The following is a 19185-nucleotide window of genomic DNA, read 5'->3' on the forward strand; positions in this document are numbered from 1 at the left end:
CTTGTAAAGCATTTACAAGGGAGAGTTAAAGGCTCATTTATCTTCCAAACAGAAAAGTTAAACAAACACAACACAGAGGGATACAGAACACAGAATTATTTTTTCAAGATGCAAAAAATGAAACTGTACAACTTGATAAAAAATGAAAAATAAACCTCTGTAATTTCATAGAAAAAAAAAATTTAAGTGTACAGTTTCATTTTTTTAGCATCTTGAAATAAATATTTCTGAGTTCTCTATCCCTCTGTGTAGTGTTGTCACAGTACCAAAATTTCTGTATTCGGTACCAATACCAGTGAAAATCCATGGTTCTCGGTACCAATTTCGGTACCAAAGCAATGCACAAAAACCATGCGAATTAAAAAAAACATTATTTTTATTAATAAAGTTAAACAAAAATAAATGTACAAAAATCAATGCCATACTTTATGCTTATTTAAAATTGTTTCAAGTTTTTCCACAAGTAATAAAGGTATGAAAAAAAAAGTAAACAAGTTTCACCCAAAAGTTTTTGTCATATTTCTGCTGCCGCTGAAAAATAACTGTAAACTGTTGTCTTGTTTTAGGGTTTGCTGGTGTGTTTCATGATCTTCCTCAGCCTGCAGCTGTAAAAGGAAAATAGAATATATTTAAGTAAAGCAATGGGCTGAGTCTGACCAAATGCATCATTAGATCATTGACAACAGCTAAAATATAACTTTTCAGTAAATAACAAACCTTAGCTTTTATAATAAATTTAGATAAGACTACATATATTTTAACTGTATATCAAATAGATGGAAACTGTAGTATTAAAAACACTTTACAATAAGATTCCATTTGTTAGATAGCATGACCTATCAATACAAGTTATATAGCAATTACTCTTCTTAGGGTTAATTTCAAAATGTACTAATACATAAAATCAAAGGTTCAACCTATTAAAATTATTTAATGCACAATGACCAAACATGAATGATCAAGTGTTTGTATTAAATGCCATTCACAAACATTAATTAATGTTGTAAAAAATATACAGTATATATATTGTTCACTCACTGTAAGATGATGTTAGATAATAACATGAAGTCATGTTAATGAATGGTATTATTGTAAAGTCTATACAGGAGATAAAATTTGACTGTACTTTCATTTAATCCAAACTGTACATATTTAATTTTAAAGGGCTTTTAAAACCTGCTAGTTATCCAGCCAAGAATAACAACTAACTAACTAGCTAAAAAAATAAATAAAATAAAAAAGCCCAGAACTGCTTTTCTGACGGACTGATATGACATAAACACTGTTAACCATTTGTACATTCTCTAACACGCATATTTTAGATTCACAATTCATTTAAAAGCCTCTGGTGTGTCCTCCTGTTGTTGTTTTTTACCCTAATAAAAGTTATAGACGCATTAAATAGTTAATAAAGAAACTTCATTCTAATGCTCATTATATTAGCGTTAGCTGTGCTCATGCTAACATTAACTCTGCTAATAACGGCAATGTTTATTTCAATCCGACATTCAAATTAAAATATGGAACAATATTCATAACAGAAGATCTAAATATTAAATTGAAACTTACCTGCTTGAACTCTTTCGTTTGATCCGGGTGTCGGTCTTTAAAGTGTTTAGTTTGATGTGTTTCCTCTTGATGTTGCCCTGTCTCAGTGCTTTTATGAAGAGAGTGCATCTGCGCACCTTTCAGATCGCATCAAGAACTGGGTTGACCGGATTGACCGGGTACTCGGTTCCACCGGTACTTAAAAAAACCTGGTACCGTGACGTTTTAATTTTTTAGTTCCAACTTGGTACCGGGTCATTTGACAACACTACCTCTGTGTTGTGTTTGTTTATTTTTTCTGTTAGGAAGATAACTGAGCCTTTAAATTTCCTTTGTAATAGATATGCTTATAAATCAAGAACAAGGCATTTATAGCTGTATATGTAAACTGCTTACTAATTACTATTAATGTTGGGACAATGCTTTATAAAGGATGAACTGACGATTCACTAATTCTTACCTAATGATTCGTAGAGTGCAGTTATTATAAAGTGTTACCCGTAATCTTAACTTTAATCTTCCGATTCATGCTGTTTTTTGATTCACTACTTTGAAATCCTTCATCCACCCAGGTGGTTTTGTCCTGACCAGTCGTTGGTGGATTTCTTGAGTTGAACGGAGAAAAGCAGGTTTAACAAAATGATGCTCACCTCACATTATCAGTCCATCGTGCACTTAAGAAGAATGCTGACCATCTTTCCTGTTGTGTGTCTGTTAGGGCTGTGTAAATAATCAAATGCAATGGTCATGCGCATCTCGTCAGTAAAGCCAGTTCTGTGTTTAGTAGTAAATCTCCATCACGTGCTTTCAGATGGAATGGCATTTTCTACACAGATCCATTGTTCACTGACAAGCTATGCAATATCGCGCTCATAATCACAGGCAATACATCGCCGATAATGAATGCGATATTGCGTAGCTTGTCAGTGAACTATACGGCTCTGTGTAGTAAATGTGCCCTAGTGTCCATTCCTTCAGTATTTGTGTTCTAAGCAAACTCAGCTCAGGACAGGATTCAGAAGCTGTTGAGAAGTCCTCCATGGACAGAGTAAGTGATCTTGGGAAGACTGCAGTAACCATTTCAGGTTTCTCAAAGTCCTCAACCATTACTGGTAAGGGCATTCTTGATAAGCAATCCACAGTTGGGTTCTGAGCTCCAGGGTGGTACACACCGTCTTAAGAAAAACACAGCTGACCACCTCTCCACTCTCATTTCAGCATGTTCAGTTTCTTTCGTACCCAGCAATGTGGTTAAAGGGGTTATATGATGTGATTTCTTGTTTTCCTTTTCTTTAGTGTGTTATGTAGGTGTTTGTGCATGTATAAGATCTGCAGAGTTACAAAGCTCAAAGTCTCCCACAAAAGGATTTATTCTATCCAAAAGAGAAGTCTGATCCAGACCGGGCTAAAACGCCTCATTAAAACACGCACCCACATGTCTACGTCACGATGTGGAAATATTTGCATAATGTCGCCCAAATGTGCACGCAAAGAAAGAAGGCGTGGTTTCAGTAACCGCAGTAGTGTTGATGCAGCCTTGCCATGGGAGACACTGTGCGTTTCTATGCGAAACAAAAGCACTTTATTTGGCCTTCTGAAAGTAGATACAATTAGGAATCACTGGTTAAGATTTGTTTACAACAGAATAGCACAACCCAAATGTTCGAATTTGTGCAACACATTTTATGGATGACAGTTTCGTGAACCTAGGAGAGTACAAGGCTGGCTGTGCACAAAGGCTATTTCTAAAAAAAAAAAAGAAAAAAAAAAAGGTTCAGTTCTGACTCAATCAGTGACTGCAAGTATGTTTTGTTATTAGTATTAAGTATTTGCTATTGACTGTTCAAATGTACAGTTTTGTGCAGTGTAGAGTAACGCATTGTGTTTGTGTGTGTTAGGGGAACAGGGTCACATCAAAACGGAGTGTACAGCCCGTCAGAAATCATAGCACGTCAGCTGTTTCCAATCAGAGCAGACTGTGCTTATCGGAAGGATGGGGCTTTGTAGAAAACAGAATAATGATCTTTAAAAATAGCATCAGATAACCCCTTTAATGCTTTGTGGTCCATTTATAGCAAAAAGTGGTGCCCCCACATGATGCCAAGTGATGTCTCCATTTTGCTACAGTTAACACACAGGCTAATGATTCTTTGTCCACTGTGGAGAATTTTCTTTCAGCCGCAGTGAGCATACGTAAAGCACCATCTACAACGTGTTGTCAAATCCCTGCCAAGACCATAGTCCATGCATCAGTAGACACGACAGTTGGAAGAGAAGGTTTAAAGAGAGCGGGAACTGGGCTCTCCACCAGCACTGCTTTCACTCTATTAAAACATTTGTCGCTTCTGCAGTCCATTCAAACAAATTGCATTTCTCACAAGAGCATGCAGTGGCTCGACTTATGCTGGTACGTACATGATAAATCAATGGTTGAGAATATTGCTGCACCCCTCAACTCACTCAGCAGGTCCTCCATATGGGGTAAGGGGCGTTTGTCAACTGTTAATGCTTTGTTAAGCCCTACGTTTGTGCCAGACTGCGCCTTGTCTTTCCATTCACCAAAGGTCCTCTGACTCCAAGTGCTTCTCTCTCATCAAGACAACATCAGCCAAGATCAGCTGGAGCCTCAACAAGCTTCAGCACAGTTTTATTCAAATAGGTGAGACATGCAAGCATCAAATTATATATTTAAGCATCCCTTCTCCTTTAAAGAAGTGAATGTTAGAACTGAGAAACTGATGGTTTGCTCAAGGCTGTTGTTCTGCTGAATTTCAAACAATGTCATAACTTCTTGCTTTCCTGTACTCTGCTTCAGCTCTCTTTCTATTGATAAACTGTATGCATGTGTGTGTGTGTGGTAGAATAGATTAAGTGTTTAATGTACTTAATAAAGTCTCGTTTGAATCACACTCAAGGTTGTTTTTTGTTTTGCTCTTAACTGGAGTCCCTAACGATGCAGATTTTGGCTACATGCTCTGAGTAGTACTGTACAGTAACAAAGTTATTAATTTCTTAGAATTAATAAACTATTAAGATTCAGTGTTTACTGGACTAACAGATTAATTTATTGTAATATTAATTCTGCTGCATTAAGTTAATTCTATTAGCTGATCCAAATATTTATAAATAATTAATTTTCTTCAATTTTCTATATCAGGACATTGTACAAATAATCTTTTGCAACAGAAAATCTTCAGAATTTAAAAGAATAACTTTATAAAATAGACATACTGGATTGTGTTACTGATTGTGAACTCATAAACACTTAACATTTATTGAATTAAAACACTTCAACAGAAACTTAAATTTGAAGAATTATTAAAGCAAATATTATTATTCTGTTAAATGAATCAATTAATTAATTAATTAATTATTAAAGGGTTAGTTCACCCCAAAATGAAAATTCTGTCATTAATTACTCACCCTCATGTCGTTCCAAACCCGTAAGACATTCGTTCATCTTCGGAACACAAATTAAGATGTTTTTGATGGAATCAGAGAGCTATCTGACACTCCATAGACAGAAACACAACTGAAATGTTCCCAGGTCCAGAAACGTAGTAAATACATCGGTAAAACAGTCCATGTGACATCAGTGGCTAAACTTCAGTTTTGCGATGCTACAGGAACATTTCAGTTGTGTTGCTGTCTATGAAGTGTCAGATAGCTCTCCGATTTCATCAAAAACATCTTAATTTGTGTTCCAAAGATAAACGAAGGTCTTACGGGTTTGGAACAACATGAGGGTGAGTAATTAATGACAGAATTTTCATTTTGGGGTGAACTAACCCTTTAACAGAAGTACAAATTTAAACAATTAAAACACTCCAACAGAAGGACAAAAGCAAGAATTGAATAATTTCAACAGAAGTACAATGTGTAGTATAAAAATGCCATGATTTCATCAATGATGTGACTGCTCGTGTATACTGTGCTTGTAAAAAATAGAATGAAGAAACTTGCACATCATTGTATAAAACTGAATGATCACATGAATGTATGCAATACAGATTTATATTGTAGATTGAATTACTATTAGACATTAAATCTTAACAATTTTAATAGACCTAAACTATGTGCGGGCACTTAACATCTAATTTCTCAGACCTTCCAGCATTTGAGTGTCTTGTAATCACCCCTCGTTAAGCCCTGTATTTAAAGTGTTGTCTGCCCCATGTTTCCTTGTCTGGTGTTGAACGTCAACCCTAGCCCGTAGGGACTTTCCGTTGGTGGAGTTCGCCAGGGAATTCAGTGGGCTTGCCGGTTTGACGGCATTGGACGACTCCACACTGAATTTTTTGTTCTGGATCGAGGCCAATTACCATCACCCCGTCGACCTCCCAGACACCACTGGACTATGCTGGAGGGAAGGTTCCTCCGGTGTCTGGAGAGCTCCACTCTCATGCCCGCCGGCCGCACCGCCATCAAACCCATCCCAGAGAGGGCTTTTTTTCCCCGAGTTCAGCGCAGAGAGGGCTTCTATTCCCGTGTCTAGCCCAGAGAGGGCCCCTGTCCCGACGTTCAGCCCAGAGAGGGCTGTTGTTCCCACGTCCGGCCCAGGGAGGGCCTCAGATCCCAAGTCAAGCCCAGAGAGGGCTGCTGTTCCCGCGTCTGGCCCAGAGAGGGCTCCTGTTTCCAAGTCCAGCTCTAAAGAGACTCTCTGTTCCGGAGTGCAGCCCTGCGAGCCCGGAGGCTCAAAAATCACTCTGGCTCATCGACTCTGTCTCCACCTCGGGCTCCTCCACCACATGCTCCGCTGCCGTTGGTCGGCCCCCTGGCGTTGTCAGCCCTTCCTCCCCCATGACTCCTCCCTCCGTCGCCTCCACCGTGGGTCGACATTACGGCTGTGGCCTGGGTCCCACCTGGCACCGCCTGCTCCAAGCCCCTCCTCTCTCCATCTGGTCCACCCTGGCTCTTCCCTCCATCATCACCTCCCTGGACTCTGTCTGCTGGCCCCCTCCCGGGTACCCGTCCTCCTCCCGAGCCTCCTCCCAAGTTCCCACCCGTCCCTCCCTCTGTTGTTTCTATGGCGCGAGGACGGGTCTTCCGGGAGGGGGGCAATATATGAGGAATATGGACCTGTTTTGTTGATTTTCTCCCATGTGTGATTGCCTTATTTGATGCACCCGTGTCTTGTAATCACCCCTCGTTAAGCCCTGTATTTAAAGTGTTGTCTGCCCCATGTTTCCTTGTCCGGTGTTGAACGTCAATGTTGTGCTACGTGTGTGTTCCTGCCTGCCCTGTGTCACCCCTGTTTGGACTATTAAAGACTGTTGTTCGTATTTATCCTTCGTCTCTGCGTTCCTTGCTCCTCTCCGTAGGCAGTCGTGACAATATCATTATTGTGTAGTTGAGGACTTGATTACAGTTCAGGTGCACGTAGTAAAAAACTATGGGCGTGTTGTTCAGTGTGAGAAAAATGACACAATATCGATGTGCGTATACACAGTAAGCCCTAGTAGGACAATCTGATGGGTAGAATGAAATGTCAGGACAGCAGCATCCATTTAATAATTTTAATTAATATAATAATTTACACTCTGTTATTATTGCATCCTGTTGATGTACAACAATACTGATTACTGAATTTATAAGTATAAATAGCATCAAACTTCTATTTGCACTTATCGCAAAGAACTTTTACACTGTAAATATAATCTATTTCCATTTTTCACTTAGAGCAAATAGCTTCTGTCATTTTTTTAAAACCTTGTTGTTCAGGAATAAGAGGAACTATATTAAGCAAAAAACAAAATGTGACAAAAGTCGAATTCCCAATACAAATAAAATAGGATACCAGGATAATCTACTACTTCTGAAGTGTGCATATGATGGACACTTTACTATCCCATGAGGCCACAGGAGAGGATTTGTGAATGGCTGGCAGAATAACAACATGGTGTAGTAGGTCCATATTACATTCATACTATATTAAATATACCTTTTTTAGAGGTCACAAAGTAATTACTTGTTTGAAAATGTACTCAGAGTATGGGATTTTGGACACAGTCTTTGTGTATAATCTTTACCTTTTTCACTGTAATATGAACTTTTATTTTTTTTGTTGGTGCTCATTGCAGAGCCGAGTGACATTCAGTCTCCCCTCTCTGGATGTAATGAGTTAAGCTTGACCAACTCCAACTCCACCTCTGTGAACCTAAAGGGCGGACGTATGTTTAGCGGTAGGGTTAGGGTGTAGTCAGACCCTCTAGCTTCATTCACTGGCTCTGCAGTGAGCAGACTATCTTTCAGGTTTTAGAAATATTCTTCTAACATTTTTAACAAATATTGTTAAAAAAAAAATGACCAGAACTGACAGTTGACTCTTTTAATGGATTGATTCAGTACTTTATTTAACTGTAAAGCAGTTTTATCTAGACAGGAAGTCAGAGTGTGAGGTTCATTAAAACCAGCTGAGATGGAAACTCGAGCCTGGGACTTGGACTCGAGTCGCACTTAAGTCGCATAAATAAAGACTTAGGACTTGACTTGGACTCATGAACAGCTGACTCGAGACTTGACTTGGACTCGTGACTCGTGAGACTCGTAAAAAACTTTTGGTTTGGGAGTTTATATGAATGTATAGCCCCTTTCGCACCGCTTTAGTTCCAGAACTAAAAGTACAGTACTAAAGTACTGGGACGATTTTGCGCGAACTATTTCCCAGTACCATTTAAAGGGTTGCATTCGCACCGACAGTGGGTGACGTAAGCCGGTCGACAGCGACGTCATTTGTGCACGGCGTTCAACAACGAAAACAAAGAAGAACAAGTTCAAAATGTTCAAAAGTGCCTGCACTTCAGCGTCCATCCATCTATCGCTGTTCTCCATTCCTATGGAACTGTTTTAGACCCTACTCTGAAGTAGGAGCTAATTAGTTCCTCCAAACGGAGTTCCGGGAACTAAAACAGTTCCTAGTTCCCGCGGTGCGAACACGCCAAAAAGTGGGTAGTTCCACAATTAGTTTGGGTACTATGAAAAGGTTCCTGCGGTGCGAAAGGGCCTTATCTTTGACTTTAGAAAAGTTTAGATGGTATTTTCTTCTCATCTTGCCTCTGTATAATGCATATTAAAGTAGCTATCATAACTGCAAGCGCAGCTTTTACAGCGGCAACCAAGGAAACAATGTTAAATTGATGTTCAAGCGCCACCTGCTGGCAGAAAGTGAATTTGCTTTCTAATTCAGCCCGTCTGCTGTTTTGTTTCGTGCAGATGTTTTATGTAGAATAGTTTCACAAAACTAAAGTCAGACCATTTTGTTTTTGCTTCAAATTTCGAAGTGATGCAATCCAATTTAGATTAAAAACTGCTCATGCTGCATGTATTCGGCCTCTTTGTTTGGATTGTGTTGTGTTTAAAATAAATTGGTTGCTTCTAATTTTAAATTGAAAAAGAGCACAGACAAAGCCTTAGTTTGTTTATATGAGATTTCTTTTATTTGTGTTATTCATTTGATTGATTGGGGTTTGTTTTAAAATTTCAATTTAGTTTTGTTGTTTGACACATTTCAGTTTTACAAAAAAATGTGCAGCATTTTGTCTGACAATAAATTGACACCTTTTAATTTCTAATTTGTCTTAAATTTTGTTAAATTTTTTTCTGAGAAAATCATATGAAATCAGTATTTCAAAACGGATTTAGCCTCAATTACTAGCTGAAAGAACTGTTGTTAATAAATAGAACAAAGACTTGAGACGTGACTTGGACTTGGACCTCAGAGACTTGTGAATATGTCTGAAAACCAGGACAGCAAGAAACTCTTCATCTACAAACTGAACACAGGTCAGACAAATGGCCACATACGAGATCTTTGTCCACCCAGCACATCAAACCACATTTCTGAAGAAAACTGTCCGCAGAAGGTTTCAGTTTGACTCAGATGAGCTTCTAGAGCAGGGTCTTCAACACATCTCTTGCAAGCTACCGGTAGCTTGTGGCCTGACTGGAGCAAGGTAGCTTGCCAAGGCATACTTTTCATTCAAACAGAGTGAGCTAATATAGACAGGTGTCCCACCAGTGTCCAATTCAAATAAATTATTTGTTTTGACATGTCGGCCGTGAGGTTACTTTAACTATCCCGTTTAGTATTTTAATTATTATTAAAACCGTATTTGATTTTCGCAATTTGAGAGTTTCATTTCATGTGGAAATATTATGGAAGGTAGACTGCTGAGAGAAATTATATGAAAGAATGTAGGATTGAATTAATTGCATGAATGCATAAGGAGGAACCAGCTGTCTTCAGAAAAGTTTCAATGACATTTGCTTTTCATCTTCCCACCATGCAATGCTTAATAAAACAGTGCTTAAGGCCCTTATCATCCTGAATCATCCTTTTATATATAAAAATGATTTAAAGGCTAAAATGTCAGGTTTATCATTTTATAAAACTTTTTTGTTTGTTTTGGTCAACTTTATTTGAACATGTTGTACATGTCAGTAGATAACATGCTATGATTTTTTTTATTTTTTTGTTACTTTAAAATCTGGCCATCGTTTTAATGTTTTTATTTCAATGTTTATGCAAACAAAAAGTGCATAGTGCTGCTACTTTTGTGGATTTTCGACATAAAACTTGGTGAAATGATTTTAGTGTGTGTATCAGTACTTTTTTAACATTTCCAGCACATTTTAACATGTATTACACCATGTATAACAGTTTTGACTGATATATTATTTAAGAGATTTAAGTATTGTGTAACATGGGTAGCACTCAGCCACTTTCATTTTTAAAAAGTAGCTCTCGAATGAAAAAAGGTTGGAGACCCCTGATCTAGAATAACACTAGCAATATGAAATGGTAGACGATTTTAACTCCTCTGTTTTGTTTATCCTTTAAAGGTGTCATCGGATGCCCATTTTCCACAAGTTGATATGATTCTTTAGGGTCTTAATGAAAAGTCTATAACATACTTTGGTTAAAATTTCTCAAGGGTAGTGTAAAAAAACACCTTTTTTTGCCGTCAAAATCAGCTCTGTTTTTAGCAAGCCATTCTAGTCCATGTTGCTTTAAATGCAAATGAGCTCTGCTGACCCCGCCCTTCTCTTCCGTGGGGTGACGAGTAGTACTGTTTACTTTAGCCGTGAAGCTGGCTAACTAGCACGTTATTAGGAAAGGCGATTTGCAAAGATTCAAAATAAAACCCTTATACTCACTTCTTCTGTAGGTGAAGCTGGATCACCAATGATTCGTGCGAACATAGACCCATTTAGGCAGATCGGGGATCGGCACATTCCATTCAAAGCGAAAGTAACGTCAGAAGACAATAATACAAAACTGGTTTACACCGCACATGTGTGGGAAAACATATTGGATCCATAGCCTCCTTAAAATAGTAACTTGTGAGTGTACAACAGCACGAATTAATAAGGCCAAACCTAGTACTCTTGATGCTAGGCAATGTTTTTCCTTGAACATATATAAAAGATTTTTTTTTTCTCCCCCCTCCCCTTTCTCTCTCTTCTTTGACGGGATTCTTGAAATTATTGATTATATGTCTGTTGTTGTTGTTTTTTTTTTTTTGTTGTGTTGTGTTTTGAATGGAAGTTATGATGTTGTGTTATGTATAAAAGACAATAAAAAGTTGATCACAAAACGAAAGTAACGTTAATCCTCTGCGTCTTCAGCGGCTCAGATGTCGGGAGTAAATTACGACTGCTATATTCATTATTACATCCAAAAACAAAGCACCTCAATCACTTAATCAGAGACATTCTTGTCTTCCCCTGCACCGGAGTTGGCACAATGGTAGACAGAGGTCAGCTCACTCAGGGCTGGTCTAAGTCAATCAACTATCGTTGGAGCAGCCTGTGCAGAACTACGTCATTCTGACAGGAACTTCAGAACAGCCTGATTTGAGAAAGGCATTTTAAAATAGATTAAAAAAAATAAAAAAAAACTCTGCGTGGATTTTTATCATTATAGGATGGATGTACACACACTACCAACACACATTTGTTCAAACAACTTGTAAAGTGAATTTTGCATCCAATGACCCCTTTAACACAGTTGATATAGGCCATGCATATTTCAGTTGAATTATAAAACCATTTTGAAATCAATACGTTTTTTTTTTTTTTTTTAAGGCATTAATTCAACTACATTATCAATGCTAAATGATAAAAAAGATTTTTTTCACTATTAAAACAGTTAAAGTCTTAATTAGAGGCAGAAGATTATTTTGTTTAACATTAAGTGAAGAGGCATTCCCGACCATCAGCAAAAATACGTTTTCTCATATAAATTTTCTCGGGAAATTACAGCGATTATATGCCACATCTTCAAGCATGGACAATCAACTGGTCCTTCAATTGGTCTGTGAAGTTTTTATCCGAAGAAAGAAGGAACTACGACAAAAGAGAATATATAGAAACAATGGTTTGGAAGTCGTGGAAAGGACTGTCAGTACTGCAGAAAGAGTTGGAGGTAATTAAACAGTACAATGAAACGTGGTATTATATACACAATATATGCATTTGTTAAATTTATCTCTAGTTAGTTGATTTGATTAATTTGTGGCTTTTCGTTTCTGTTCATAAACATGCATGATGAGACTGTTTATACCATCTGCACTGTAATTGGCTGGATTTGTTCCAACTTGTCATTGTATCGCTCACATTACGAGATCAATGGCAATAATATCAAACAGATTTGAAAATGTTGTAGCGTCTGTGATAGCTCGAGATTCGGTTTGGATCACGTTGCTGACCTGCTCATACTTAACGAGCTTCGGCATAAAAAAGCACCGCTTTGGTCATGATCCGGGGGTTTTGTTGCAGACTGTGGAAATCTGTCCGCGACAGCAAAATCCAGCCAAACATCCTGTAGTGTGAGCCTGGCTTTAGACTAAGTGCAAGATTTTATCTCTGATGTGCGCTACGCCTAAATGGTGTAATAGGCATTGCGCTATTAAAAATAAAGGTTTTTAATAGGCATTGATGGTTCCAGGAGGAACCTTTAATATACATTGCACAAAAGGTTCTTTAGATTTTAAAATGTTCCTCACACTTCTTTTATTACTTGACCTCAGCTCGTCTTTCGATACTGTTTGTCATAAGATATTACTCTCTCCTTAAAGAGTTTGGCATTTCAGGCTCTGCATTATCCTGGTTCTCCTCATATCTCACAGATAAGCAATACTACATCTCACTGCACAATTACAAATTTCCCACTGTCTCCCTCAAACAGTGTGTTAAATTCTCGGACCATTATTATTCATCATCTACATTCAGCCTCTTGGCCAAATAATTAGTCGCCATGGTTTTAACTACCACTGTTACGCTGATGACAATTCAATCAAAATTCTGCCACCAGACTATTAACTTCCACAAAAAAATCTGCTCATATCACCCCTATTCTATTTAATTTTCACTGGTTGCCTGTATCATTTTGTGTGCAATACAAAATTCTTCTGCTCACCTTTAAGGCACTCAATGATCTTGCTCCCTCCTATCTTTCTGACCTACTCTCTTCCTATATTCTTTCTCGCTCACTCCGGTCTTCTAGTTCAGAACTTCTTTGTGTGCCTAGGTTCTGCTTATCTTCAATGGTCGGCAGGTCCTTTTCTTTCACGGCACCCAAACTTTGGAACTCACTCCCCTTGGCACTCAGAACAGTTGCCTCTTACAGTGTATGTCCGAAACCTCAGTATTCATAGAAGAGTAGTCGAGAAGTTCCCGGATGTCCTACTACTTTAGCCCAGATTCTTGAGTGCTCATCGATGGATACTTTTCAATCCCAAAAGCCCACGGGAGATCAATACGTCATCTTCGAACGTGATGGAGAACAGCGACGAGGCTGTTTACAAATGTGAGTATTACAAACCAAAAACACGGTTTCCTGTGTTAAAATCACATTTGTTGAGCTACTGTACAGTAAACTGTTGATTTGCTTAAGGTGTAAAGACGCTAGACAGTAATGTTACAGTATATTTGTGATTTTGCTCTAAAAACACGTCTCATTATGTATAGCAAACAGGGGAGCTCCAGTAAACACATGCACGCCTCCAGAGTACATATTCAAGAGATAACGATTTATAATTTATTTTTAATAAAAAAATAATATATTTAAGGATTAAACTGTGGGTTAGGCTATATTAGTAGTTAAAAATATAAAAACTTAAATCAACCCCAAATTTATTGGATAGCCTACTACAATCATAAGGGCAGCTGTTTCTTCAACAAGACCAAAAATGAGCAAATTTCATCAACATCAAAATTTACAGATAGACGAATTAAACCTGTCGCTCATATCTTTTAAGTTTGTGTTTGCGTTTGTTATAATGTCATAAATCACATGATAACGTCAACATGGTCTCAGTGTTCCTGTTCATGTCCTTCAGGTGTGTTTCCTGCTGAAACAAATGGAATTCAGTCAGTGATGGAGGGAGATTCAGTCACTCTAAACTCTGATCTTACTGAAATGTTGGATGATGATCTGATTCTGTGGAGGTTTGGACCTGAAAACACTTTAATAGCTGAGATTGATGTAATGGCTGATAGCATGACTGTATATGATGATGTTCTTGATGGGAGATTCAGAGACAGACTGAAGTTGGACAGTCAAACTGGATCTCTGACCATTATAAACACAAGAACTGAACATACTGGACGTTATAAACTAGACATAAAACGTGTGATCAAGAATTTCAGTCTCACTGTCTATGGTGTTCTGCCTGTTCCTGTCATCAGCAGTAACTCTTCACAGTGTTCTTCTTCATCAAATTGTTCATTGGTGTGTTCAGTTGTGAATGTGAGTGATGTGACTCTCTCCTGGTTCAAAGGAAACAGTTTATTGTCCAGCATCAGTGTGAGTGATTTCAGCATCAGTCTCTCTCTACCTCTGGAAGTGGAATATCAGGATAAAAACACCTACAGCTGTGTGCTCAACAACCCCATCAGCAACCAGACCAGACAACTCAACATCACTCAACTCTGTCACACATCTGCAGGTACGGATCAATGCATCTGCATCTGCAGGATCAATGTTGATTTACTGTTAAGAGCTCATGTTTCAAGTCACAATCACAGTCACACTGTCTCATTTTGTCTATTACAGATCAGGGCCTACCTTTACTGTACATGGTGATGATCTCGGCTGGATCGCTGTTGATTGTAGCTGCAGTCGTGTTCTGCTGCATCTGCAAGAAATGTAGAAAAACAGGTCAGGGGAGGAAGCAATTAATATGTACAAATATTTAAAATTTTAAGAAAGCTACTTTCCATTAATAATGAAACTGTCATTTTAATACATCTGTGATTATTGTTAATGCAGTCGAGACACAGGAGGAAGACAGAAGAAAGACAGACACATTGAGTAAACCAACAAAACGAAAAACAGTAAGTACTGTAGTTGAAAGATGTTGCAGTTAGTGTGATTGAAGTTTGCAAGATCAGGCGGTCAGTGTAAAGACGTTTGTGGTTAGCAAGCCGTCATCATTACTACCTTCAGTGTACTGTGTATAGAGCACATCAAAGGAGTGTTTAACTATGTTTTTATGCAATTTCCATTAAATAACCCATACAAAGTCATTTTTTATAAAATTAGATTGTCATTGTAAAGAAATTAGGACTGCTAAGTAAAGTGCTGAAGTCTGTCGTTGAGCTGCAGCTGCTCTGCGGTTCATCATTATCCTGAGTTCAAATGCAGCTTATCACCGGTTGCTCTGTAAAAGTGCTGCAACAAGTGTCTTTGCTGTTGCATTTGTGCGACAATCATTCTCAGAGTAGAGGCTGTCATGACAAACTGTCAGAACTTGATTTATCTGATTAAAGTCATCATTGATATTATTTCCTCTAGCTGCTCCATGTTAGCATCTGTTTGTAGTATGTAGTTAAAAATAAATAAATAAAAATAAAAAATTAATAATAATAATAATAATTCATTAACTTTTTTATATAGAGCTTTTCTGGGTACTCAAACTGCTTGTACTGCTTGTACGATGTGTCCTCTAGCTGTTATCATCACGGCATCAAAAAGGATGTTGCATGGAAGGAGATAGCGGAGGAGCTGTACAAATGCAGTCCTTATTAGCAGACAGAGTTTGTTCTTTGATACTGAAACTTTGTATGTTCGCTTAACACTTAACAGTTGGAGAAGTTATAACATGGGCAACATCCCTCCGTACTCAGTTCGGGAAGTTACTGCATCCTAAACCGAGTGGGAGCGGAGCAAAGGAAGTCACCCCGCGTCAGAACTGGATAATTAAGCATCTCGACTTTTTGAAGTGTCATGTTTTGCCTCGTCAGACTTTCAGCACTTTGGAGGTCTGTATGTATACATTTTTTCAAAAGTTGATTCTTTCACATGTTCACTATTCTATTGTGTGGTTATTGGATTTCATTTACTAAAGAAATAGTTCACCCAAAAATGAAAAATTTGTCATTTATTTACTAACGCTTATGTTGTTCTAAACCGGCATTAATTTCTTTGCGGTTTTGGACACAGGAAAATATATTTTGAAGAATGTTGGTTACCAGACAGTTGACAGCAGGTAGATGACCTCGATGGTTTGCCTTCAGCATCCTCAGGCATGGACACACCAACTACACAGTCATCACCCCCACCAGAGACTGAAGATACTCAGGAAAAAAGGTGCAGACAAAGGGGCCAAAAAAGAACAATAACAGGGAGAAAGAGGAGCTTAACCTTGAAAGAGAGAAAATTGAGATCCTCAAGCAGGTAGCAGCTAATAACTCCTTCAGCAATGACAATCCTGATGCTATATTCGGTAAGCAAGTGGCAAGTGAGATGCAAGTCATAAAAGATCCAGTTGTGAAAATACAAGCAAGGAGGTCCATCATGAGGATTCTGTATGATGCTCAAGACAGAAGCATGTCAAACACCCAGCAGATGTCAACCTAAACCTATCCTGCATCACAACCAATGTACCACACCTTATCATCACTTGCTACACCACATCATCGAACCCTTCCTCTTTACCACCTGTCTCCTGTCACTTCCACTGGTCAGCAACCTCCTGGTACATTCTTAGGAATGCTCACTTCAGAGCAGCAGGGTGAAGAGAGTTTGTAAAAATGTTTTGCTTTTGTTTTGGTTGTGAAGTCTCAGTACAATTGGCTGTACTAAAATGTTGTGTTTCTATGTTTATGACTGCAATCTTCAGATAGACAAAAAATAACTACCATTCTGAAATTCTTAAAACATGCTATGGAGCCAAAAGTTGTTGGTTTTTATTTATTATTAATTTATTAATTTTCAAATTTATTTTCAAGCATTGATTTGATTTGTCACTTGCTTAAGAATCAATAAACAGTAGGTTCCTATATCTTGTTTCTGTTGAGATAAATGTGAACATATTTCAGAATTTGCCACAAAACATTGTATCTGTCACACACAGAGACGCGAACCAAGAGTGAGTGATCAACAGTGAAGTTTATTAACAGAAAGTGGAATCAGGATAATAACGTGCGTCAGTGGATGAGTGAGAGTTCGTGTAGTCCGTCAAGGGGATGAGCTTGGTTTGCCGATAACAGATGAGTTTCCAATAGAGAACCAGGGAGCTTTGTAATCCGCCGCAGGGAATCGTGGAGAGACTGGGGAGAAACACTGCGCAGCAACTGGAGAGTAAACACACAGGTTAGAATTGAGGAGAGTCAGGTTACTGTTCCGTATGTGAACCGTAGACCGGACGATGAATGTCAGAGAGTGTGGGTGCTTTATGGGAGTGCTGATGAGGGTACGCAGGTGCAGGTGATTAGAAGTCAGGTGACTGTGATCTGGTGATTGCAGTTGATGACGGTGACTGTGACTCTGACAGTATTTATAAAACAAGAAATATTTCAGTGAAATGATAAAGACAAATGTATGGAAACGTATTTTACAGTTTAAATTTATTTAGATTTATTGCATATTGTTTGTGTACAGATGCTCAAAATGATTCAGTGACCCTGGAGCAGGGTTTTCACATGCCTTCGTACATTACAGCATGTATTCCTGCCAACACACAGACCCTGCTGCTGAAACAAAATAGTCTTTCAGTTTGTCACGCTGCTCCTTTGCTGTTCTGCTCCCATTTCCATCTCTGCCAGCAGACACTGATGTAAGGGTGGCATCACTGCGCCAGCTTCCAGGAATGATATGGTGGTCTTCATCCTCTGTGTCTACTAATGCAACGGGCATGTGGCATGTACTCGCAGAGACAGAGCAGCCAGGGTTACCATGGACACTGCTTCTGGGTGTAGAGGAATTGTGGTAAGAAAGACTTGCCATCTGTTGGCAAGTACGCCAAACGCATTCTCAACAACACGTCTAGCTCTTGATAGCCTGTAATTGCAGACACGCTGGTCATGGTCAAGATGTCTGAAGGGATATGGTTTCATTAAGTGTTTTTGAAGTGGAAATGCCTCATCTGCAACGAATATGAAGGGCATGACCATGTCTGTGCCTGGTAAACGTTGGGCTAAAGGAACATTTAAGATGTCGTTGTCCATTGCCTCTTTCAGATCACAGTGGGCATAAACACCTCCATCAGATACTCTGCCCTGGGTACCAGTGTGTGCATACAGAAAATGGTACTTGGCATACAAGAGCCATCAGGACTACAAAGCGAGACTTATAATTTCTGAAGGTGCTCCCACTGTTGCTTAGTGGAAGGATGGTGATGTGCTTACCATCTAACGCACCAAGACAGTGGGGAAATTGCCATCTTTCCTGATAACCGCTGGCCACCTTTCTCCACTCAGCCAATGTAGTCGGAGTCTACAAAAAACAACAACAGACTGCATCAGAACAGTGTCACATTATGTGATCTTTAAGTGTGTCTTGTAATGACATGTTGCATTGTACTGTAGCTGCTTCACTCTAAGAAATGCTAAAAAATCAAGATTCATTTACAAGACAACTGAAATTATGTAAGGTATTAAGTTTTGTTTTCTGGAAATTACACAAAAGAAATCAAAATTATGTTTTCAGTTAGTTTTTTTTTTTGGCTGTAAAGCAAGACAAAGTATCTGCCAATAGGGTAAGAACAATAATTGTCACCTGATGCAGTTTGGTTTCCTTGCCACTGTTGCCTCTGGCATGTTTAGTTGGGGGCACTTAATATTCAACAGCGTTATTGATCTGACTGTATTTACACTATTAAATGAGAACGGAACTGTGCTGGATGATGAAATCAACATTTTCTCCAGAGCTGCTGTATAGATGAAACGAACTAAATAAGTGATGTTTGCAAGTAAATCAACTGACTTTAGCTGAAACAATGACAATATTGCCATAATGAATAATTTTCCTGTTACCACAAGCTGCTTTGAAACAATCTGTATTGTAAAAAGTGCTATATAGATAAGGGTGACTTGACTTCAGTTCACTTGATTTGTAATTCAAATGGAAAAGAAGATTATTTTTTGTAATGTTCAAAACAAAACTCACCTTCAAGTAATCATTCTTTAGGACATGATGCAACGTCTTGCATATGTCTCCTTAACTATAACCCCAACAGTACTTCTTTCAACATAGTACTGGAAGCTCAATGAAGAGAAGGACTCTCCTGTCAACATGGAAAAATATTGTACAATATGTGCATGAATTTATGTTTAAGCTCAATTAGGATTTTTTTATTTTATTTTTTTACCAGTGGCTAAGTATCTCAGTGCTATGGACAGTCTATCTCTGGC

General features: G+C 38.4%; 1 protein-coding gene across 5 annotated transcripts; it reads left to right on the top strand.

Annotated features, from left to right (window-relative positions):
* Positions 1 to 126: 126 nt before the first annotated feature.
* LOC131537957 (T-cell surface antigen CD2-like) lies at positions 127 to 18709 on the top strand. Of its 5 annotated transcripts, none has more exons than XM_058771693.1 (6): positions 127 to 4207; positions 13079 to 14498; positions 14606 to 14710; positions 14822 to 14886; positions 15638 to 15813; positions 15995 to 18709. In XM_058771693.1, the coding sequence occupies exons 2-5, from the start codon at positions 13844 to 13846 to the stop codon at positions 15650 to 15652; spliced, it is 840 nt and encodes a 279-aa protein (XP_058627676.1). In that variant the 5' UTR covers positions 127 to 4207; positions 13079 to 13843; the 3' UTR covers positions 15653 to 15813; positions 15995 to 18709. The 5 variants fall into 5 exon arrangements, with proteins under 5 accessions (XP_058627676.1, XP_058627678.1, XP_058627679.1 ...); XM_058771695.1 differs by lacking the exon at positions 127 to 4207 and having other exon boundaries at positions 11002 to 14498; positions 15995 to 17761; positions 18013 to 18709; XM_058771696.1 differs by lacking the exon at positions 127 to 4207 and having other exon boundaries at positions 11002 to 13357; positions 13890 to 14498.
* Positions 18710 to 19185: the final 476 nt, after the last annotated feature.

Source organism: Onychostoma macrolepis, chromosome 03, assembly GCF_012432095.1.
Source record: "Onychostoma macrolepis isolate SWU-2019 chromosome 03, ASM1243209v1, whole genome shotgun sequence".
Taxonomy (NCBI): domain Eukaryota; kingdom Metazoa; phylum Chordata; class Actinopteri; order Cypriniformes; family Cyprinidae; genus Onychostoma; species Onychostoma macrolepis.